The sequence below is a fragment of the Prorops nasuta genome, unplaced genomic scaffold (genome assembly GCF_024137725.1).
Source record: "Prorops nasuta isolate Cenicafe-Biocafe unplaced genomic scaffold, Cenicafe_Pnas_1.2 PNAS00048, whole genome shotgun sequence".
Classification (NCBI taxonomy): domain Eukaryota; kingdom Metazoa; phylum Arthropoda; class Insecta; order Hymenoptera; family Bethylidae; genus Prorops; species Prorops nasuta.
Genome location: NW_027116845.1, coordinates 1,025,056 through 1,043,185, shown reverse-complemented (window position 1 = coordinate 1,043,185; position 18,130 = coordinate 1,025,056). Strand labels below are relative to the sequence as shown.

At 34.7% G+C, this 18,130-nt stretch overlaps 2 protein-coding genes across 9 annotated transcripts; both read right to left on the bottom strand.

Moving 5' to 3' along the window:
• Positions 1–4,934: 4,934 nt before the first annotated feature.
• On the bottom strand, positions 4,935–12,904 carry LOC136784104 (uncharacterized). 5 transcript variants are annotated; one of them, XM_066744611.1, is made up of 13 exons: positions 12,279–12,904; positions 9,730–9,828; positions 9,551–9,595; positions 9,309–9,474; positions 9,072–9,229; positions 8,869–8,964; positions 8,530–8,685; positions 7,926–8,111; positions 7,375–7,500; positions 7,198–7,293; positions 6,473–6,647; positions 5,717–5,779; positions 4,935–5,607 (listed from the first exon to the last, which is right to left on the bottom strand). In XM_066744611.1, the coding sequence occupies exons 2-13, from the start codon at positions 9,730–9,732 to the stop codon at positions 5,477–5,479; spliced, it is 1,401 nt and encodes a 466-aa protein (XP_066600708.1). In that variant the 5' UTR covers positions 9,733–9,828; positions 12,279–12,904; the 3' UTR covers positions 4,935–5,476. The 5 variants fall into 5 exon arrangements, with proteins under 5 accessions (XP_066600708.1, XP_066600709.1, XP_066600710.1 ...); XM_066744612.1 differs by having other exon boundaries at positions 6,473–6,644; XM_066744613.1 differs by having other exon boundaries at positions 9,735–9,828.
• A 155-nt stretch (positions 12,905–13,059) lies between these two features.
• On the bottom strand, positions 13,060–18,130 carry Eb1 (microtubule-associated protein RP/EB family member 1). Of its 4 annotated transcripts, none has more exons than XM_066744616.1 (7): positions 17,963–18,122; positions 17,012–17,295; positions 15,860–16,091; positions 15,532–15,603; positions 14,819–14,910; positions 14,589–14,744; positions 13,060–14,507 (listed from the first exon to the last, which is right to left on the bottom strand). In XM_066744616.1, exons 2-7 carry the CDS (start codon positions 17,288–17,290, stop codon positions 14,442–14,444), a joined length of 897 nt encoding a protein of 298 aa, XP_066600713.1. In that variant the 5' UTR covers positions 17,291–17,295; positions 17,963–18,122; the 3' UTR covers positions 13,060–14,441. The 4 variants fall into 4 exon arrangements, with proteins under 4 accessions (XP_066600713.1, XP_066600714.1, XP_066600716.1 ...); XM_066744617.1 differs by lacking the exon at positions 17,963–18,122 and adding an exon at positions 17,642–17,796; XM_066744619.1 differs by lacking the exons at positions 15,532–15,603; positions 15,860–16,091 and adding an exon at positions 16,441–16,702 and having other exon boundaries at positions 17,963–18,130.

The window sequence follows — 18,130 nt, the reverse complement described above, 5'->3', positions numbered from 1 at the left end:
AGAAAAAAATACCTTACCCACACATATATATATATATATATATGCATGTATGGATAAAGAGCTAAGACGGTACGAGATTTCTCTTGAATCTCCACGCAGACTCCCGTGTCTCGACGTGTGTGTACCACTGAATCACCAACCTATATATATATATGTATACCTCGAAGAAAGGAATTTGAGAAAAATTGAAGGAAAGAAAACTTCGAGGAATTTTTCGATCGATCGACCATTTTTTATTGGAATAATAAAGAAAATTTATTATATTATCAATAGGTATAATTAGTTATATAATGAATTATTGATGATATCGAGAAATTTGGTCTATCGTTGCAGCGATGAAAAATGAATCATTCTCTCGATGTATATAGAACTTTGATCGATTAAAAATCGGCACGAGTGTTCGATCGGTAAACTCCGATTGCACTGGTTTGTTTATACCTACAGAGAATTTTCATTGCAAATCAGTTGGATCGAAGGAAATGAAATTAATTGCGGGAAAATAGAGAGTTTTACGCGGCTATATCTCGCGCACTCAAGACTTTTTAGATATACAGCTGAGATTGTTGTTGGCTGACGAATGACAATGTATTTCATTTCTGTGCCATAAAGATTACGATCTACGGCGTAATAAGTTGAGAAAAAATAATTCGTCTAATCAGCTCGATGGATAAAACTTGTCTCCACCTGCGGAAGGCATTCGCAAAACGCGCAATTGTTCCTCGCACTCGCAAATATATATACATATATATAATCTCTCCAGGATTATTTTAATTTATATTGCAACGCGCGAGTGTATATATATATATATATACGTGACTTGGATGTCTATTATATAATCTCCCCCCGCTATATTTAATAATAAGAATCAAAAGGAATATTTCAAGAGGCCGATTCGAGTATCGATAAAATATTTAATCAATAAACGTTTGGAAACGATGAAATAATCACTGCGATGTTACATCGATTCGCTCTGCAATTGGAGGCAATTGTATTATTGTTGCTACTTGACAATCATCGAACCTTACAATTTGTTAATGACAAGAGACCCTCGAGGTGAAGTATCCAGGCTTAGTCGACAAGTACTACCGAACATACAACGTACTACGAGTGCACTGATAAACCAGCATTTCTTTCCCTATCTCTATTTATTTATGCAGCCACCTCCTCGATAACGGGTACTTTAAACGCCATTCAGATTCTTCGATCTTCGGTAAACCTCAGCCACCCCCCCCCCCCCTCTCTCAATCTGATAAATCACAAATTTTCATCATACAATAACAAAAGAATCTACATCGCACACAAGCTTGGATATTTCTATAAAAAATTGTATTGTTATTGCTATTTTTGTATCAATATATATATATATATATATATATATATACACATATCTACAGTTGAGCCATTTTATATCAGCAATCTATTCATCCTCTTTCTAGGACAAAACGCGACATAGTTATTTTCTGATCCATCGCCTTCTCGTATATGACATATGGACTTAATCTTCGGCTTATCGCGAACTGCGATAAGGGCATTTTAGTGCAAAAATTAACTCGCCTTATCTGTAATCATTTTAATAGCAAAAATTCGATGAAATTACAACGCTATTGCGAACGCACTTTGCTGTGACGTGAAATCTAAAAAGTGGCGGGAAATATATATATATATATATGAGCGTTTCCATTACTTTTCGATCCGGTCGTGCGCAATCATGTCATCGATTTTGATGATGTCGACTTTTTTTGGTCAATGTACTTATTAAGATATAGTATATCCTGAAATTTGCGGCGTATGCGACCTTTGGTTCGTGAGTTATGATTTTTTAAAGTTCAAAATTTGATTGATTTTAGGCTATATTTGATTACTCATTGTATGCCTTCTATCATTACAATTTTAATTTTTGTCATCGCATTTTCTTCGCTGTTTAATCAACTTTTAGTAAAAAGTAGTTAGAAATTGATTGATGAAATAAACCAGACATGGGATATAAAGTTGTAATCAACGACATTCTCGAAAAATACTACATTTATTAATTAAAATTATAAAAACTTCAAACAACATTGCTTAAGTAAAAATTAGTTTTGGTACGAAATTTGCCGGATACAGTTCATTAAAAAAAAACTTTATTCGTAGTAATGTATTTTTGTTAAGAAGTAAAATAAAACTTTAATTTAATTTTCCAGATTTTTATGGTTCTTACCACCAAAATCATATTTCCGCTAATTTCTACCATCATATTCATAATCAACACATTAAGGACAAAATAATAGAAAGTTTCGAGTCATTCTGAGGTCCGACATTTTCGAAATTTTATCCAACCTTGAAGACCGTAATTCGAAATTGTTTTGATTAAATTACACTTGGTATTTCGGAAAGTCTTTAATTCCAGCTAAAAGAATGTAGGCGAAAAGAAATATATAATATTGTTAAAAAAAAAATTAAAACTGAGCTATACACTCTCTACCTACATTAAGTTATTAAAGATGAAGCTTATTTAACCAAGAGACGTATTTTTTAAAGGTATTAAATTTATATTGGAAACATTTTTTCCGACGATGAAGAGTTTTCGAGATATTACATTGTTTTCAGGAAGACGTCCTATAATGCGGAAACGTAAGAATCGGGTTTTTTTTTTCTCAAAAATTCATAACTCTAACAGCAGGCAAATATCCGAAAAGTTAATTTGGGGTCATTTTCGGTGATATATGATGAATATTCTGGTAAAGTTTCGTTCTCAAAAAATTATGGAGAAAAAAGTTACAAAGATCTGAAAATGACGGTTTTGGACGAAATGAGTATATTCAAACACAGATAACTTTGATAATTTTTAACTTAAAATTATGCGACTAGAAAGTCATTAAAGTATATTAAATAATGAAGAGAATAAGATCAACGAGGTTGAATTTAATCAAATCCAACGCAATTGGCAGCAGTTTGAAAAACGACAAATATTTAGAAAAACTTCGACACACAATTTCAACTGCCATTCCACAAATTTCTGAAATATCAATTTCTAACTACTTTTTACTAAAAGTTGATTAAAAAGCGAAGAAAATGCGATGACAAAAATTAAAATTGTAATGATAGAAGGCATACAATCAGTAATCAAATATAGCCTAAAATCAATCAAATTTTGAACTTTAACAAATCATAACTCACGAACCAAAGGTCGCATACGCCCCAAATTTCGAGATATACTATATCTTAATAAGTACATTGACCAAAAAAAAAAAAAAAAACGACATCAAAATCGATGACATGATTGCGCACGACCGGATCGAAAAGTAATGGAAACGCTCATATATATGTGTATATATATATATAGAGTCGTTCGATTCAACTGTTTTATTGAAAACTCTAGTGCTGTTTAAACACGCTGCTCCGATAGGCTTAAAATTATTTTAAAACGAGTGAGATACATTTGTTTAAACATAAAAATATATGATTTGCGTTTGAATAATAATTCCTCCGTTGGTTATTCTCTCGTTGTTACTTTACTACCTTATTTTCGTTGCGTGAATTCAACAAAAGTAACTGTAGCGCCATCTCTGGTGCAACTGCTGCTACTACTACTACTGATGGCAATATAACAACATTATCATCATTGTGTCGGTACATACGAATACTGTAATGAGAGAAAATGCACATTTGTATAAATTATTACTTTCATTAAATTTCTTTAGTGTTTCCCATGAGATACAATAAAAACATTCATCTAAAATTACACAGCGCGATTGCTTTTCCATACAACAGCGGTTTGATTATTCGCAAAATTTCTAGCATTTACAGTGATAACAATTTTTGTAATTATGCATTTATATTTAGCATATTAAATCACACAGCACACACATATACAGCATAGTGTATTATATATATATATATATACATACACATACCAACACGCATCGATAACGCGCTCGATCGTTTAAAAAGCTAACGAGTTTCCTAGTCTAAACAGCTGACATTTTTTCAAAGTAAATTTATTTATGATTTACACGAAAGAATAGACCAGAGAACTGTTGCTAGCTGCGTAATATTATTATCGCTATCTTTGGTATTCGTATAGTGAAACTCGGCGAGCGATTAAACGACTGCGAGCTAAAACGGCACATTTAACGTATAGATACAATTAAATAATTTATTATCGTGATAAAATCAATTGTACATCGAATGACATCGAATGAAAATTCAATGGTAATATCATACACGCGTGAATAATAGAATGTAACATATTAACATTATTGCATGTGCAGCATCATCATGTAACGAAAATGTAAGCGGAGCACGGGAGGAAGGTTTGAGGAACGGTCCGGAGACGAAAATTACGCAAAACACGCGGAGAAACGGTTGATGCGCGGCGTTGCGGTAGCCTAATTCAACGAGCCAATCGCGAAGAAGCGCGCGAACCTTCGGTTCCGCTCAGAAATATCCCTAAAACGAATAGTACGCCTCCTTTCGGCTCTCTCGTGTTTCGCGCAGCCGCAATTTTGTCCTGAGAATTTTCGAGATTCTACGATCGGCAGGATCAAGATATAACACGATCGAGTAAAATTAAACTTGTGTAGCCGTCGGTAGCAAATAAATTGAGCTATCGCGAGTACTACTCTATATTATTAGTTGATAATGGAAATGACGAACTTGATCTGATACCAAGGCTAGCGCAATCCGTTATGCGAAATATGATGAAAGCTTTTGATTGGCTCACCATATTGAGCATAAAGTTTCGTCCGCTTTGCGATATTAACGATCGGTCCAAGTTCAGATAGCGCCGTTCCGGGGTTAACCCGACTCCTAGCCTCAGCGCCCTCCTCCTTCCCCCCCCCCCCCCCTGCTCGGGTCAAAAATCCAGTATGTGTATACGATTCCCTCGGTAAGGCTAGAAGCGTGATTGTCGGCCAATATCGTTCGTTCTTCGTGCTTCGAGTCTCTCGAGAGTGGGGGGGGGAGGGGGGGGGGGGGGAGGATTTGAAAATGTTCATATGTTGACGAGAGGAAGCGTGGATTCTCCGCTAAAGTTGCAGGTTATCGGTTGTGAAATATGAATATTGACGCGAAACTAATGTGTGTGTGTGTGTGTGTGTGTGTGTGTGTGCGCGCGCGCGCGTGTTTGGGAACAATGGAAAAGAGAGATCCGAGGCGAGAGCATCCCGCGTAAAGTGACACGAGATAAAGGAATCTTCTTGTTATTCGCAGCTCCCGTGGCGTGAGATGTGCGGCACGCAGACTTCAGAGGGTGCTGAGCAAAGTGACACGAGACAAAAGGATGAAAGCACTATTGGTGTCTTTTGTAATCGTTGCAGTGGAGGTTATCGCCGATGTTTTGCCTCTCTTCACCTCGAATCAATCACAGTCCGACTCGTCGTTTCTTCTTTTTTCACGTCGTTATCACACTATCACTCTCACTTTGTCCCTTCTCATCCCCGCACTTTTAACCTAACCTTTCTATCTTACACGCTCTCCGTTCACCTTCTATCTTTGACTATTTTTTCTTGCGATTGCCGTGATTCGTACGCTTGCCTTTATGCTGGATCTTGTTCGCATTGGTGCTCGATGAACGTTTTTGGTCGTAGGCCACGCCATTACTCGTCTCCTCCGTTAACAATTGTCCCACTACAATTAAAAAGTCAAGTTGCATAACCTATGTTTAACATAGTTGTTCACGATCAGCCTGATCTTCTTTAAACCTTAGACTTATTTGGAATTGTGGAGGATTATTTACCGTTTATAGCACCATTGCCGACTTCCTTAACGTTTACGGATGGTTGGTCCAGATGTTCTGGCCCTAATTAAAGAAGAAACGTCAGTCTTTTAATAAAAACTCAATAGATATATCACTATTTAGTTGTGTTAAAGTGTGAAACAAGCCAAGCGTTAATCGCATCCAAATACTAGCATATACGTAGTGCCAGAAACATCTCTAAAACGTTCTAGTTAGGTCGAAGGAATTAATTCGACATATTGGAATGTTTCAAGAACATTTTTGGTACCATGCTTCTGTTTCCTCGTGTAATCCAAACCTGTTGCACCCATCGATCATGAGATAATTAAATTACTTATAAATATTAATAAAGCAGAGTGATATAAGTATATATATATTCACCCAAGCATTCTACATTGCATTGAAATAAAAAGATATACATATTTTCTTTTCTTTTCTTTTCTTTTCCATCCAGAAACAAATCCCATATCCAAAGTTGGTGTATATTATTAATTAACGCTAAACCTACCCGCAATTTTGATGAGCTTAAATTCTTTTTTAAGGGAGAACAAAGTTATTCCCGATGAAATATCCTAACGATGCATAAAAATGTGATGTAAACAGAGAGAAGCTGAGTAATGTAAACGTGCTCGAAGCATAAAAAAAGCAGAGTAATGAAAGCTTGTTGGTGCACGTAAATCTTTGATACGTAGTGGTATATTAAAAGGAGGGATAAACAGATGACTGCAGAAGGCGCACCTGTGACGGAACACTTACTGTCGTTAACGGTCGATCGCGCCGGAGAGGAGCTTTTCGAACTGATAGGAGAATAAAATGTATCCAATTCTCTGTCCTGGCTGACTTTGTCCTTCGGATACAATTTGATTCCGTCCTCTCTTTTCGGAAGTACCTTGGAATTTTCGCACGTTTCCTGTTCCTCGGTTATCGTCTTCTAAAATCGATTATCCCATACAAATCTACTCGCAGTCTCATTCACCTTCGATAAATTATTCTTCCCGCTCACATTCAACATCGTGGAATATCGATCAATGTAAACAAAACAATAGACACGTGCAATAATTCAAAATTCCCCTTTCGAGTTCCTTATATTTTTCTTAAACGTAGCGCTCGCTACTATAATAACGACATATTTTTAATCTCAAATCTAGGACTCTGCTCGATCATAGCGAAGTGCAAAAGCTGTAAGAAGGTTCGCGATAAAATTTGTCACAAAGGAGGGCTACCCAAGAGAGAGTAAAGATAAATTGAGAGAAATTGGATTTTCTATAATCGCCAGGCTGTTAACGAACCTTTCAGTCCTTTCGATGCAACGGAGCTTCATTCAACTCATATACAATAGGCAAGTTTAATTACCCACGGGGCTAATCGTTCTTTGACTAACTTAGATAAAAGATCGAAGGTTTTGCTGTGACTTGAAACTATCCGTTACTTCTCGCTTCATCGGGCAATTTACGGACTTTTCATTCTGCTTGTTCGTTTACCTTGAGGGAACACTGATTATTCTGGTTCCAGGACAGCTGAGCGCCGCCATCTTTGTTTTCCGGAATCAAGTTGGGCTCAACGAGGGTATTATCCACCTGGCAACCAGACGAAGAGAAATATTATTACTCATTTTCTGCCTGTTTCTCTCTTTTCAATTCTCCATTCTAAAGACGTACTTCCGAGCGGATCTGTGCTGCTTCCTTGATAATGTCCAAAATTTCGGTCAGCGAGATTTTTTCCTCGTCCTTGTCTTCTTCGTTCTCTTCGCTGCAGGTGTCATCGGCGTACAACGTGCTGTTCGGCTGACAAAACAAACGTTCCAAATATATTCCATTGAATAGAAGTATAAAAAAAGCGTTGACGAAAACATTAAAAAAAAAAAAAAAAATGTATACAATAAGAGTGACACGACAAAATTTCTGCATCTGCTATTTTGCATCTTTTATAACATTTCAGGCATCGATACCCTCGAAATGTAAGAAAAATTTATATCGCTCTTGTGTACGGAGACCTATCGGCGGCCGTGGTCCAAAGGTTGCGTTAGGTTATTTTAGTAAAAACCAACGAGATTTTGCGTAATTTACAGAAATTAGCCAACGAACGAAATTGGTGACCGATCGTATATACAGAATGAATTGTTGCGTTACTTTAACACTCTTTAAAGTCCTCTGAGAGTTCTCGGTTAATTCGAAAGCTGATTCAGTATTTTGCTTCGAGGCAAACTCACATTAAAATCTTCGTCTTCCGAGCTATTGATCAGTGCCAGACGTTCGAGCTTAGCATCAAAATTTTCATCCTTAGACTCCTCGGACTCCTCGTCCGAACTCATGTTGCTCTGTTTCCGTTTTATTCCACCGCCGTAAACTGGACTGGGGGCCGATTCGGTCGTTGATTTTTCTTCCGACGACGGAGTCTGCAACGATAAACCTTTCTTGAATACCCAACAAAATTAATATACACTCGATAATTTCTCTCGACACATTGAAGAATTTTAATCCTGACAAAAATGTTTGTTCGATCGACTCGAAGGATTTTCGAGAAACCGTCCATTTCGATACTTTTCTCGATTCTTCCACATACGAATAAACAAATAATACAATTATATATATATATATATATATATATATATATATATATATATATCCCTCTCTCGAGGTTTACTCCAAACTCGCACAACTAGCAATTTTTCATCGAGGAGCATCATAATATACTGATGAATGCAAAAGAGAGAGAGAGAGAGAGAGAGAGAGAGAGATGGGAAACGAGTGAAAGAAGAGAAGAATAAGTGGTTCCCAGCTGGTGACATGCATCATGATCGGTGAATTACTTACAGCATCAAGGTCCAAACCAGTGATTTGGATCTTCATCGGGGGAGGCGATAGGGACGGTTTGGGTCCATCGATACACGAAAGGGTCGACAAGGTAAGACGAATGGACCTGATCAGAGCCTTCTTAGCTTCGTTCATCGACACTCTCTGATTCTGCATCTACCACACATCAGCCCACTCGATTAATATCGTTGCTCCCATAATGACACAACGACCCTCTTCAATGGCTATTTACGTTACTTCTCGCGTTATACACCTCGCGTATCGAATCGTTAGAAACACATTGGAAAGGGCAAAGAACGACAACAACTATAAAATCCTCGCATCTACGAGTTTACTCACCTTTCGATTTGGTCCATGATGAAGTTGCGGAGATTCATTGGCAAGTTTGGGCCTGAGGAAGTCCAATCGTTTGCGACAGCCTTGGAAAATTCTGAGCTTCAAATAAATGAAGAAGAAGCGATGAGATTAGTCGTCTTGCAGAAATTCTCTAATGCCGTTAGGCAGGAATGGATTTTCGAGGGAAAAGAGAACGAGGAACGTACGATATCGGCAGACTCGAAGTAATCGTAGCCAATGAGGAAGCACCAAGCGTTGAGGAATCCTTTGAAGGAGCGAAAGATTAGGATTCCTGGCAGAAGAATGGCCCAGGCCAATTGTCGAGGAGGCTGCTCGCTCTCTACGCCGTTACTTCCGTTTCCTTCTGTGCAAACCAAACAGTCCTTAATATGTATATATCATTCGTGTCCTTTGACAAAATTGTTTTAAACAGGATCACTCACCAGTAAGGCAATCCAGCTTTGGCGAGCACCACTGAGCAGTCTTCTCCATAAAGGCAAAGAATTTATCGAAGATCCTCAAGAAAAACCTGCCCAGCCAATTTCCACCGACCGTTTCGAGAACCGCCACTATAGTGTCATCGATGCTCTCCCACAAATTCTCTACCAGCTGTTTCAACAAATTCACCATTCTCAACTCTCTCGCTTTCTCCATATATACGTGCATGCATCATATTTATACTCACGTTTTGCGGCAACACGGCGCTCTCCATCGTTTCGCCCTTTGTAGACTGAAACATTGTATATATATATGTTATGTTCTATTAAATCGTGGTCGTTATTGAAAATATGTAACAGTTTAATTAAAAAAAAAAATAAATAAATTGTTTTAACTCATATTTAGATGTACGCAATTATACTTTACCATACTTGGTAATTTTTAACGACGTGGTAAATTGAATCGTCCTTTATTTACACTGGATGGCCAGTGGAAAGGGGCACATGAATTAAAACTCTTCTCGAGCTGTAACAAATAAACAATAAGAAAAGCGTTAATGATAATCGCTATCGTGAAGGCCTCGCATGACCTCGTATTATCATTGGTAATGCACGACTCCCATAACCACGTAATATGCTCCTTCTTCTTGCACTGCAAAACCGATATATATGTGTATATACAGGGTTTTTCTCTAACAGCGGAATATAGGAGATTTCGTGTTATTTGACTATAGTAAATTTTATTATAGTCAAATTACTGTTTTCCATTTAATTTAAATATTAAACGTAGTAACCAAGATTAATTGAGTAAAATGACATTTATATTAAATAATAAAAGCAATTAAACTAAAATAACCATTAAACTATAACTATCTACGCTTTTATTAATTATAATAATGTATAGTAAGTGCTTCATTGCTATAGTTAAATAATATAATCCTATGTTCCGCTGTTAGAGAAAAACCCATATATTATAACATATAATAAGCATCTTGGCACGCCGGGTTTAAAACAAGTCGATCGATTCGCGAATCAATCAAAGCTGTCAGGTTCGACCTAGCTTTCAATTTATTCTATGCGATATACATATACACACTCGAGATATCTAAACGCCAGCTGATAATCATTCTCTTCAGAGACGTCTAATAAAATATGTGCGTGTGTGCGTGTGTTTATTGTAAATTTATCTACTTATCTTAAACAACGTCTTCGCTATTCCTCTCTTACACTCGTTTTATTATTAACCTTTATAGACGACCTTGAAAATATATAATGAGATTGTAATCCTAGAATCCAGTCTAATTGTCATGGTTCCTTCAGCAGCTGCTCGAGGTTCGATAAATCATTCCATTGAAATTATTTTGATCTCAGGAATAATTGTGGAACAATCGATACTGATCTGTCACCTTATTATTGTTACGATTAGGATGAGAATGTTATATAAACTGTTGTTAAAAGAGTAAACTATTTCATCTCGAAATAAGGACACTCTTTATTGAAAAGTTAACGTAATTTTGCAAATTACAATTATATGTCGATAACTTCCGCTACGTGTTATGTTTTATCTGCAGTTTTTTTCCATGGAAGCAAAGTTCGCCTAATTTAATCGATGAATCTTTTTCTACAGGGGCGTAGCGTGTTGTTCCACGCGCGAGCCCTATTCGATCTTCAAATTAATTTTACATTCAATCAAATGTTATTTTATGGAGGGAGGGGGGGGGGGGGAGGGACACTATAGAGTATTATGATTCGTTAAAAACTCCTTCAATTATGCACTTTATGACGAATCAATAGCAATACTGGAATAGTTAAAATTTAAACCAAGAATTTTTAATATCATAGAAGATTATGAAATTGATATTATTAAATTGACTAATATACATATATATATATATATAAACAGTGGTGTATGATGAAATGTGTGTGTGTGGTTCTTTCACGGTCTGTCTAGGCGGTGTCTAGTACGAGCTATAGTCAAGCCTCCACGGTCTTAGTCATTCGTATTTCGCTCTTGCTAATCGTTTTTACACGATATATATATATATATGTATGTTTTTGTCTTATATCTTTTATCGTGTTTTCGGCTCATTTTTACGACAGGTCCCGTTGACCGTCAAATCTCATACATCGTATCAACTTTCGTCAAAGATCATTAAACGTCAATCATTTTCAATTCTGAAACTTTGCAGATATATATGTATCTACATATTAATAGCTATAACTTACTGCAGTCCGATGTAAATGATTGCTGAGTGAAACGATTATGCCGTTTGTCAGAAAAATTTATTAATTTTCGTCGAGTACATCAAAAAAGAAAGAAAAAAGATTACAGCTTCAAATAATAATAATATGTGCGTTATATTTGCATAAACTAGAGCCAGGTAAAATTTGTACACTTCTAGGCCGTATAATTTGGCAATTGTTTGATACCTATGCAGTCTTCTTAAAGTGTTAAATCGAAAAGAATAAGCTTTGGTAAAGATTTCATAGATTTTCAACCGCAAATGTTCCATCGGCCGGTATATAAGTATAATACGACGTGCGCTTTTCAAAATACACAACTGTTTTCAGGTTTTAGCGGCTATAGGTCAACGAGGACAATCGATAGTAATACATAAATATGGTTATAGTTATGATATACACTATACGATACAACATATTTAATTTATATACTAATACAAAACTGATAATTAAAAAAAAAAAAAAAAAAGAAATACTTAAATCTAATATATAATTTCATAAAGATTATATTTATTTTTTGAAGCACCCGCACAACCATCCATGAGATATATATATATATATTAAAATAGCGAAATTTATAAAGTTGAAAATTATTGGTAAATTTTGAGATTATCTATAGAGAATCAGAGAGCTTTACACGCATGGTTAAATATTTTTACAACAGATATTACGAGGTTATAATTGAATAAATTGTATATAAAAAGTAACGATTTTATGAAAGGAGGAAAACTTTACCAGAATGAAATTAGCAGAAAAAAATCCTTGATCCACTTGTGGTTCTTAAGTATTTTGAGATATTGAGAGGAAATTCGGTATTAGCAGTCGTAATCGCACGTTAACCGATGGATTGGACTGCTTTCGGCTACTGATACCACACTGATGACACTGATACTGGCTATAGCCTTCTAAATGCCGCCGTAACTCTTATGAACCTTTGGCCCGATACGCACTTTACTCTCTTCCCGTGCGCCAACCCAACAGTTTCAAACATTTCCCACAAGCCCTTTGCGCACCAATTTCTCAAACAACTTTCTCGAACCACCGCCTTCTATATTCTTACCGACTATTAATAATTAATCACGATAACATCCTATCATAATTTTCTTCCTCTGCTACAATTTTAACACGCAATTAAACTCTTGTATATACAGAGCAAAGCACTTTTACACGCCCAGAGCTACTTAGAACATTTTGACGTAAGAATATTTTCCTTTTTTTCATACAGACAGGATCCTTCTTCCAGATTCTTTCTATATTTCCATCCTGAGAGGTCCTGAGCAACATTTCTATATGTCTTAGAATTACGCTGATAAATGCATTTTTACATTCTAATCCTGGGGTGTCACAAGTGCCTTGTCATATAAATTTTTAGAGCAAAACATTGAAATTACCTGAAAATTATATTTTTAAACTATAGAATAAAGTAGATAAATAACACGAAGCATGAGCATTATAGTGTTGTGTTTGTTTGTCGTTTTTTTTTCTCCGTTTTTTATATATAAATAACAAAAATGTGTTGACTTTATTAAACGTTTATTACATCAGTTAAATTCATCTTCAAAGTTTATCAACGTTATAATCGAGGGATACGTGCGAGGAGAATATAAAACGTATTGTCTGTGAAATATGTAAATTAATACTAATGATCCTCCTCCGAAGAAAAAGACTCGACGAAATTAATACGTTATTTTTCATCGGAATTCACTCGATTATGGTAAGAAACATTCAACGATTGCACACGTTTGATAAACTTGGAAAAAGTTGAAAAAATCCACGTACACCCAACCTCTCACATTTCAACAATGTTCCATAAATCTTTACAATTTGTTTGTTTCCAAAGTACTAAATGCTCTTTTTGTTCATGGTAACGCATATGTTTAATTTGATACTTGATGTTTTTCTTCTTGCTAGTCACAGATCTATCGTGCTTTAATAAACTATTCTCGACTATGGTATCAATTTTCAAAACGTCAAACTTAAAATGCGTTTTTTGCATTTTATTTGTAATTTTGTAAGGCGGTCAGATTCATGGAAAATGCTCGCCTAAAGCGATCCTTCGCATTCCCAGAGTTCTCATAGCTAACTGAATAAAGCTGTTTACATAGATTTTATAGTCTACATTGGAGCCAAACGTACACGTCATCGCAACCTAGTGTAATATTCATTTATGTATCTAATAGATTTTTGTAACTACAGATTTACATTCATGCAATGCTTCGACTACATTGCTCATTAGAATTGTGAATAAAGAAATGTACACGATTTACACGCTTTAAACGTACTCAGCCAGAAGGGGGTTTGCAGTTATTTTAAATCAGACTCATATTATAACAAACTAACGAACCGATCTATAATACTTATTGTTGATTATGCATCAAAACAGCTATATATTTTTTGTTAAAATTACAAAGATGAGTATTCGAATAAATTTATGAGCTTCGTGGCTTAATAATATCATTTATAAAGTTGCGCACTGATACAAATTAAAGTGCGTTACATATAGAAAAGTTAACGTAAATCGCACTGATTAACAATTTAAAAACAGATTACCTTATACAGGTTTTTCAACACAAACGAGTCATTTCGACTCATCAAATTTTATCGATCAATGATCAATAACAATGGTACAATGAAGAGAACAAGAAAAAAATCCAAAATATTGTTGAATGGTTATCAGTTATCACTCATAAATAATTACATGTTTTTCAGTGCACTGATAGATCATGTCTATTCTATAATAGTGCGAATCTCAATGATCGTGGTGAACTTTATAATAAAATAACGCGTAAATATTTAAAATGCTTTACATAATAGCTTATCAATTATGCAAGGGGTACTGGTACTGGCTCATAGACATAATAAACTTAAACGCATTCCTTGTTAATATAAAAAATGTGGTTAATATTCCTCATCATCGGGAGGTAAGCCATCCACTTCCAACTCTTCGGGTGGTGCAAATCCGTCCTGTGTGTGAAAAGAAAAACGTTTTGATAAATCATCTTAATGTAGTATACGAATGCACTGATCATTTCAAAATGTTTTTACCGCTGTTGCATAAAGAACATCTAAGATTTTCTGTACAATGGGTAAAGGCTTGTCGTTATCGCAATCCTGGCATATTACTTCTATATCGCGCAACTTGCCGAAATAAAAATCCCTTTCCTTCTCTAAACCTTCTACGGACATTTTTAGCTCCATTATCTGTAAAAAAAAAAGCAGCAATTTGATATTGAACATAATGGCAGTTAGAAAAAAGAACAGATTAAAATACGTACCTGCGAAGAAAGCTCTTCGAGTTTTCCTGTATCTCCGCGACTAACGACGTTGCCTGTTTTAGTCGCAGGACGATAAGGTTGCACCTTATTAACTGTATAATATCAATAAAATTGTTAGTTACTGAATTATTAAGCAATACATTTACAGTTAATATGTCAAAATTAATATTTTTTGATGCAAGAGAAAAGTGACACAGACTGCATAAAAGCATATTATTTTAAAGAACATGATACATGCAATCACGTTCAATTTCATGCACAACAATTTCATAAAACCGTGTACCCAGCTGTACAAATGTTATTTTGCAGAAAAACTGATAATTTTAGTAAAGTAGCAGATATAAAACTAGTATTTAGATTTAGGAAGAATAGACGATCAGACGCTAATGATAATAATTATTATTTTTATTGAAACACTCCAAACCAAGCCACTGACAAATACTACTATTGTACGGAAATCGTGCCATGTCAATTTATTCAATTTATGATCATAAACTTAAATGAATATAATAGATATATGGAAAACAATGTAGTCTCAGTGAATTGGAAATTTTTGTTTTCAAATATACTTTAAGAGTTGATCGAAAAAATTTATCTCTGTACAGTTAACACAAGAGCTTATGTTGTTTCAGCAAAACTATACTTGAGTGGATAAATAAAGGAAAACAACAATTAAAATGAGAAACAAAATAATGACAATAAAAAATAATTACTATTCTTCTCTAGCAACTTCAGTTCAGTTACTTTAGTAGGCACTTGAGAAGACACTTGCTGAGCTATTTGACCTATAGGCGAAAATTTTCTATTTAATAATTTCATTGAAGGTAGCACCCCAAATGTCATTCGAGAAAAAAAAATAATAAGGAAAATAATATTATATTTTACAAAATTTTTTGAAAATTAGATTAAATTTTAGAGGCAACTCTATTAGCTTTTTAAGTTAAAAAAGTTATCTTAAGGTTAGTATTTAGTGGTTTAATATTGAATTCATTTGTAATTGCAGAATCTCAAATATGACTAAAAGGAAGAAAATTATAATACCGGCGCGTCCTGCTATATTGGTAGCAATCGTTTCGCGTGGTGAGCTACGCTTCACGGTAGAAGCTCTTGCTGCATTTGCTCCACCACTACCCATCTGTTCTCCTCCCCTTATTGCCAGTGCATCATATGTATCTACTCCTGAATAATTTGCATCAAAGAACTTCTTAAACCACTGTAAAAATTCAAAGTTGTCTTGGAACCTGCCTTTTACCAGCCTATCAATTGGCACAATCTGTGGATATTGCGAAGCAAAATAAAATGTCTTAGTGAAAAATAAAAATCACAAAAATAATGGATCCTGATTGTCAAAAAAAATATATAATAGATCAAAATTTAAATATTTCTCTTCTGATATAATACATAAAATAATAAATGTATAAGCAAAATTAGCTAAAAGCAACAAATAATAATAATGAAATATTTGTAGTGCCTATGAAAGAAAAGCTTTTCATAATTGCCTTTAGAATATTCTGTGCATAATAGAAAACTATACATGATGTGCACTAATAACAAAATAACATAAATTTAGCATGCAACAAGCTGTTTATAGAGCAACGTGGTGGTAAAACTTTCATTTATACCCTGTTGCCGTTGTGAAATATTACGTTGTTGTGCATGCTTTTGTGGTATTTGTTGATGCTTGGATTGTGGTAGTGGCACCAATTGTGGATTTGATATAGTATGAGTTCCATCTATGCCAGAACCAAGTGGTATACAACCACGAGCTTCGTAAGCTTCATAGTCTCGTCCATCGTAATTTGCATCAAAAAACTTCTTAAACCATTGAAGAAATTCAAAGTTGTCTTGGAATCGACCTTTTATCAGCTTGTCGACTGGTATAACCTAAGCGATTTTCATTATATTTATAATACCAGGAAATAAATTCTCATGTTTAGCATAAAAAAGCACACACACTACAACGTAATTTAAACTTTGTCCTTATAAACAGCCTGAGGAAGCTTTAATTCTTTGTAATTATTAATTTATTGTACTGAAATATTCCAAGGAAAAATGCTTCTTGAAAAATATCAATAATTGTGCACAATAATTGTATCTTTTTAAGTAATCAATACTTTATTATTTTATGTTTGGAAATAATCATTCATCACCATTATACTGAAGTATAATTATAATAAAAAGAATAATCCTTACCTTGTCTACATTCATTTTTTTAAAACCCCCTTGTAGAATTTTAAAGTTTTGTATGTACTCGTGTTCTAGATTGGTCTTAAATTTAACTCTCTTTAAAGGTACGCTGCCAGGGAAGAGCATGTCCATGAACTGGCAATAGGCTGCACCAGTACATAACTCTTCAATTTTTGTAAACGAAGACTGTAGGCACCCATTCACCCAGGCCAACATGTCATGACGGCTGAGATTCTCAGTTGTAACGTTTGTTGCATATACATTAACAGCTTGATTTCTACTCATTTTAGCTAGAAGAGACAAGAATAAACTTAATTTACACACAGTTATAAATATTAATTATTACTTAAAATATTATGTATGCAGTATATTTTCATAAATCTTATTTCTATGCAATCTGCACGATCAATCTCTAAGTAAAATTTAAGAAGGTATATGATTCGTTTGTTATTTATTAAAGTTTAATAATCTTATTATTTTCATCAAACTTAATAGTATGTGATTTCAAAAATCAAGATTTAAAATATATAAGTAAGCTTATACAATAAGTACTCATTAAGGAATGCCCACGTTAAGAATGTTCAGTATTTAAACACATTTTTGCAAAGCTTATTCCTACACAATTTATCCACTCACATTTCTAAAAGTACGTGAAGCTGTCTTAAAATAAATGCGTCAGAATAAAAAGAAAAATGTCTATTTGCAACCTGTAATATTAACAGTAAGACAAGTTAAACGGGAGATATTAAGTTGTCATAAAAGGAGCAACATTCCATTCACTTTTTTGGTACGAGACGGTTGTAGTCGACATATTCGGGATTCTCAAACGATTCACTACGAATATAGAATATGAATTTACGGGTGCCGGATTTCTTGCACTATGCTATAAATAGTAAAGAATTCTTAAAAACTACAAGAGGATATTATATTTTCTTCCACAATATTATAGAAGCTTACCAGAATTCAAAAGAACACGGTAATATAAACGGAAGTAGTTCACAAACGCAAATGACAAATGTGGTATTCAGTGGTATACTTGATCGTTCAAAGAAGCCTACAACGGAAATTTCTAACCGATACTTCAGCAACGATTGGTCACTGACGAAACCAGAGATGAAACGGGAG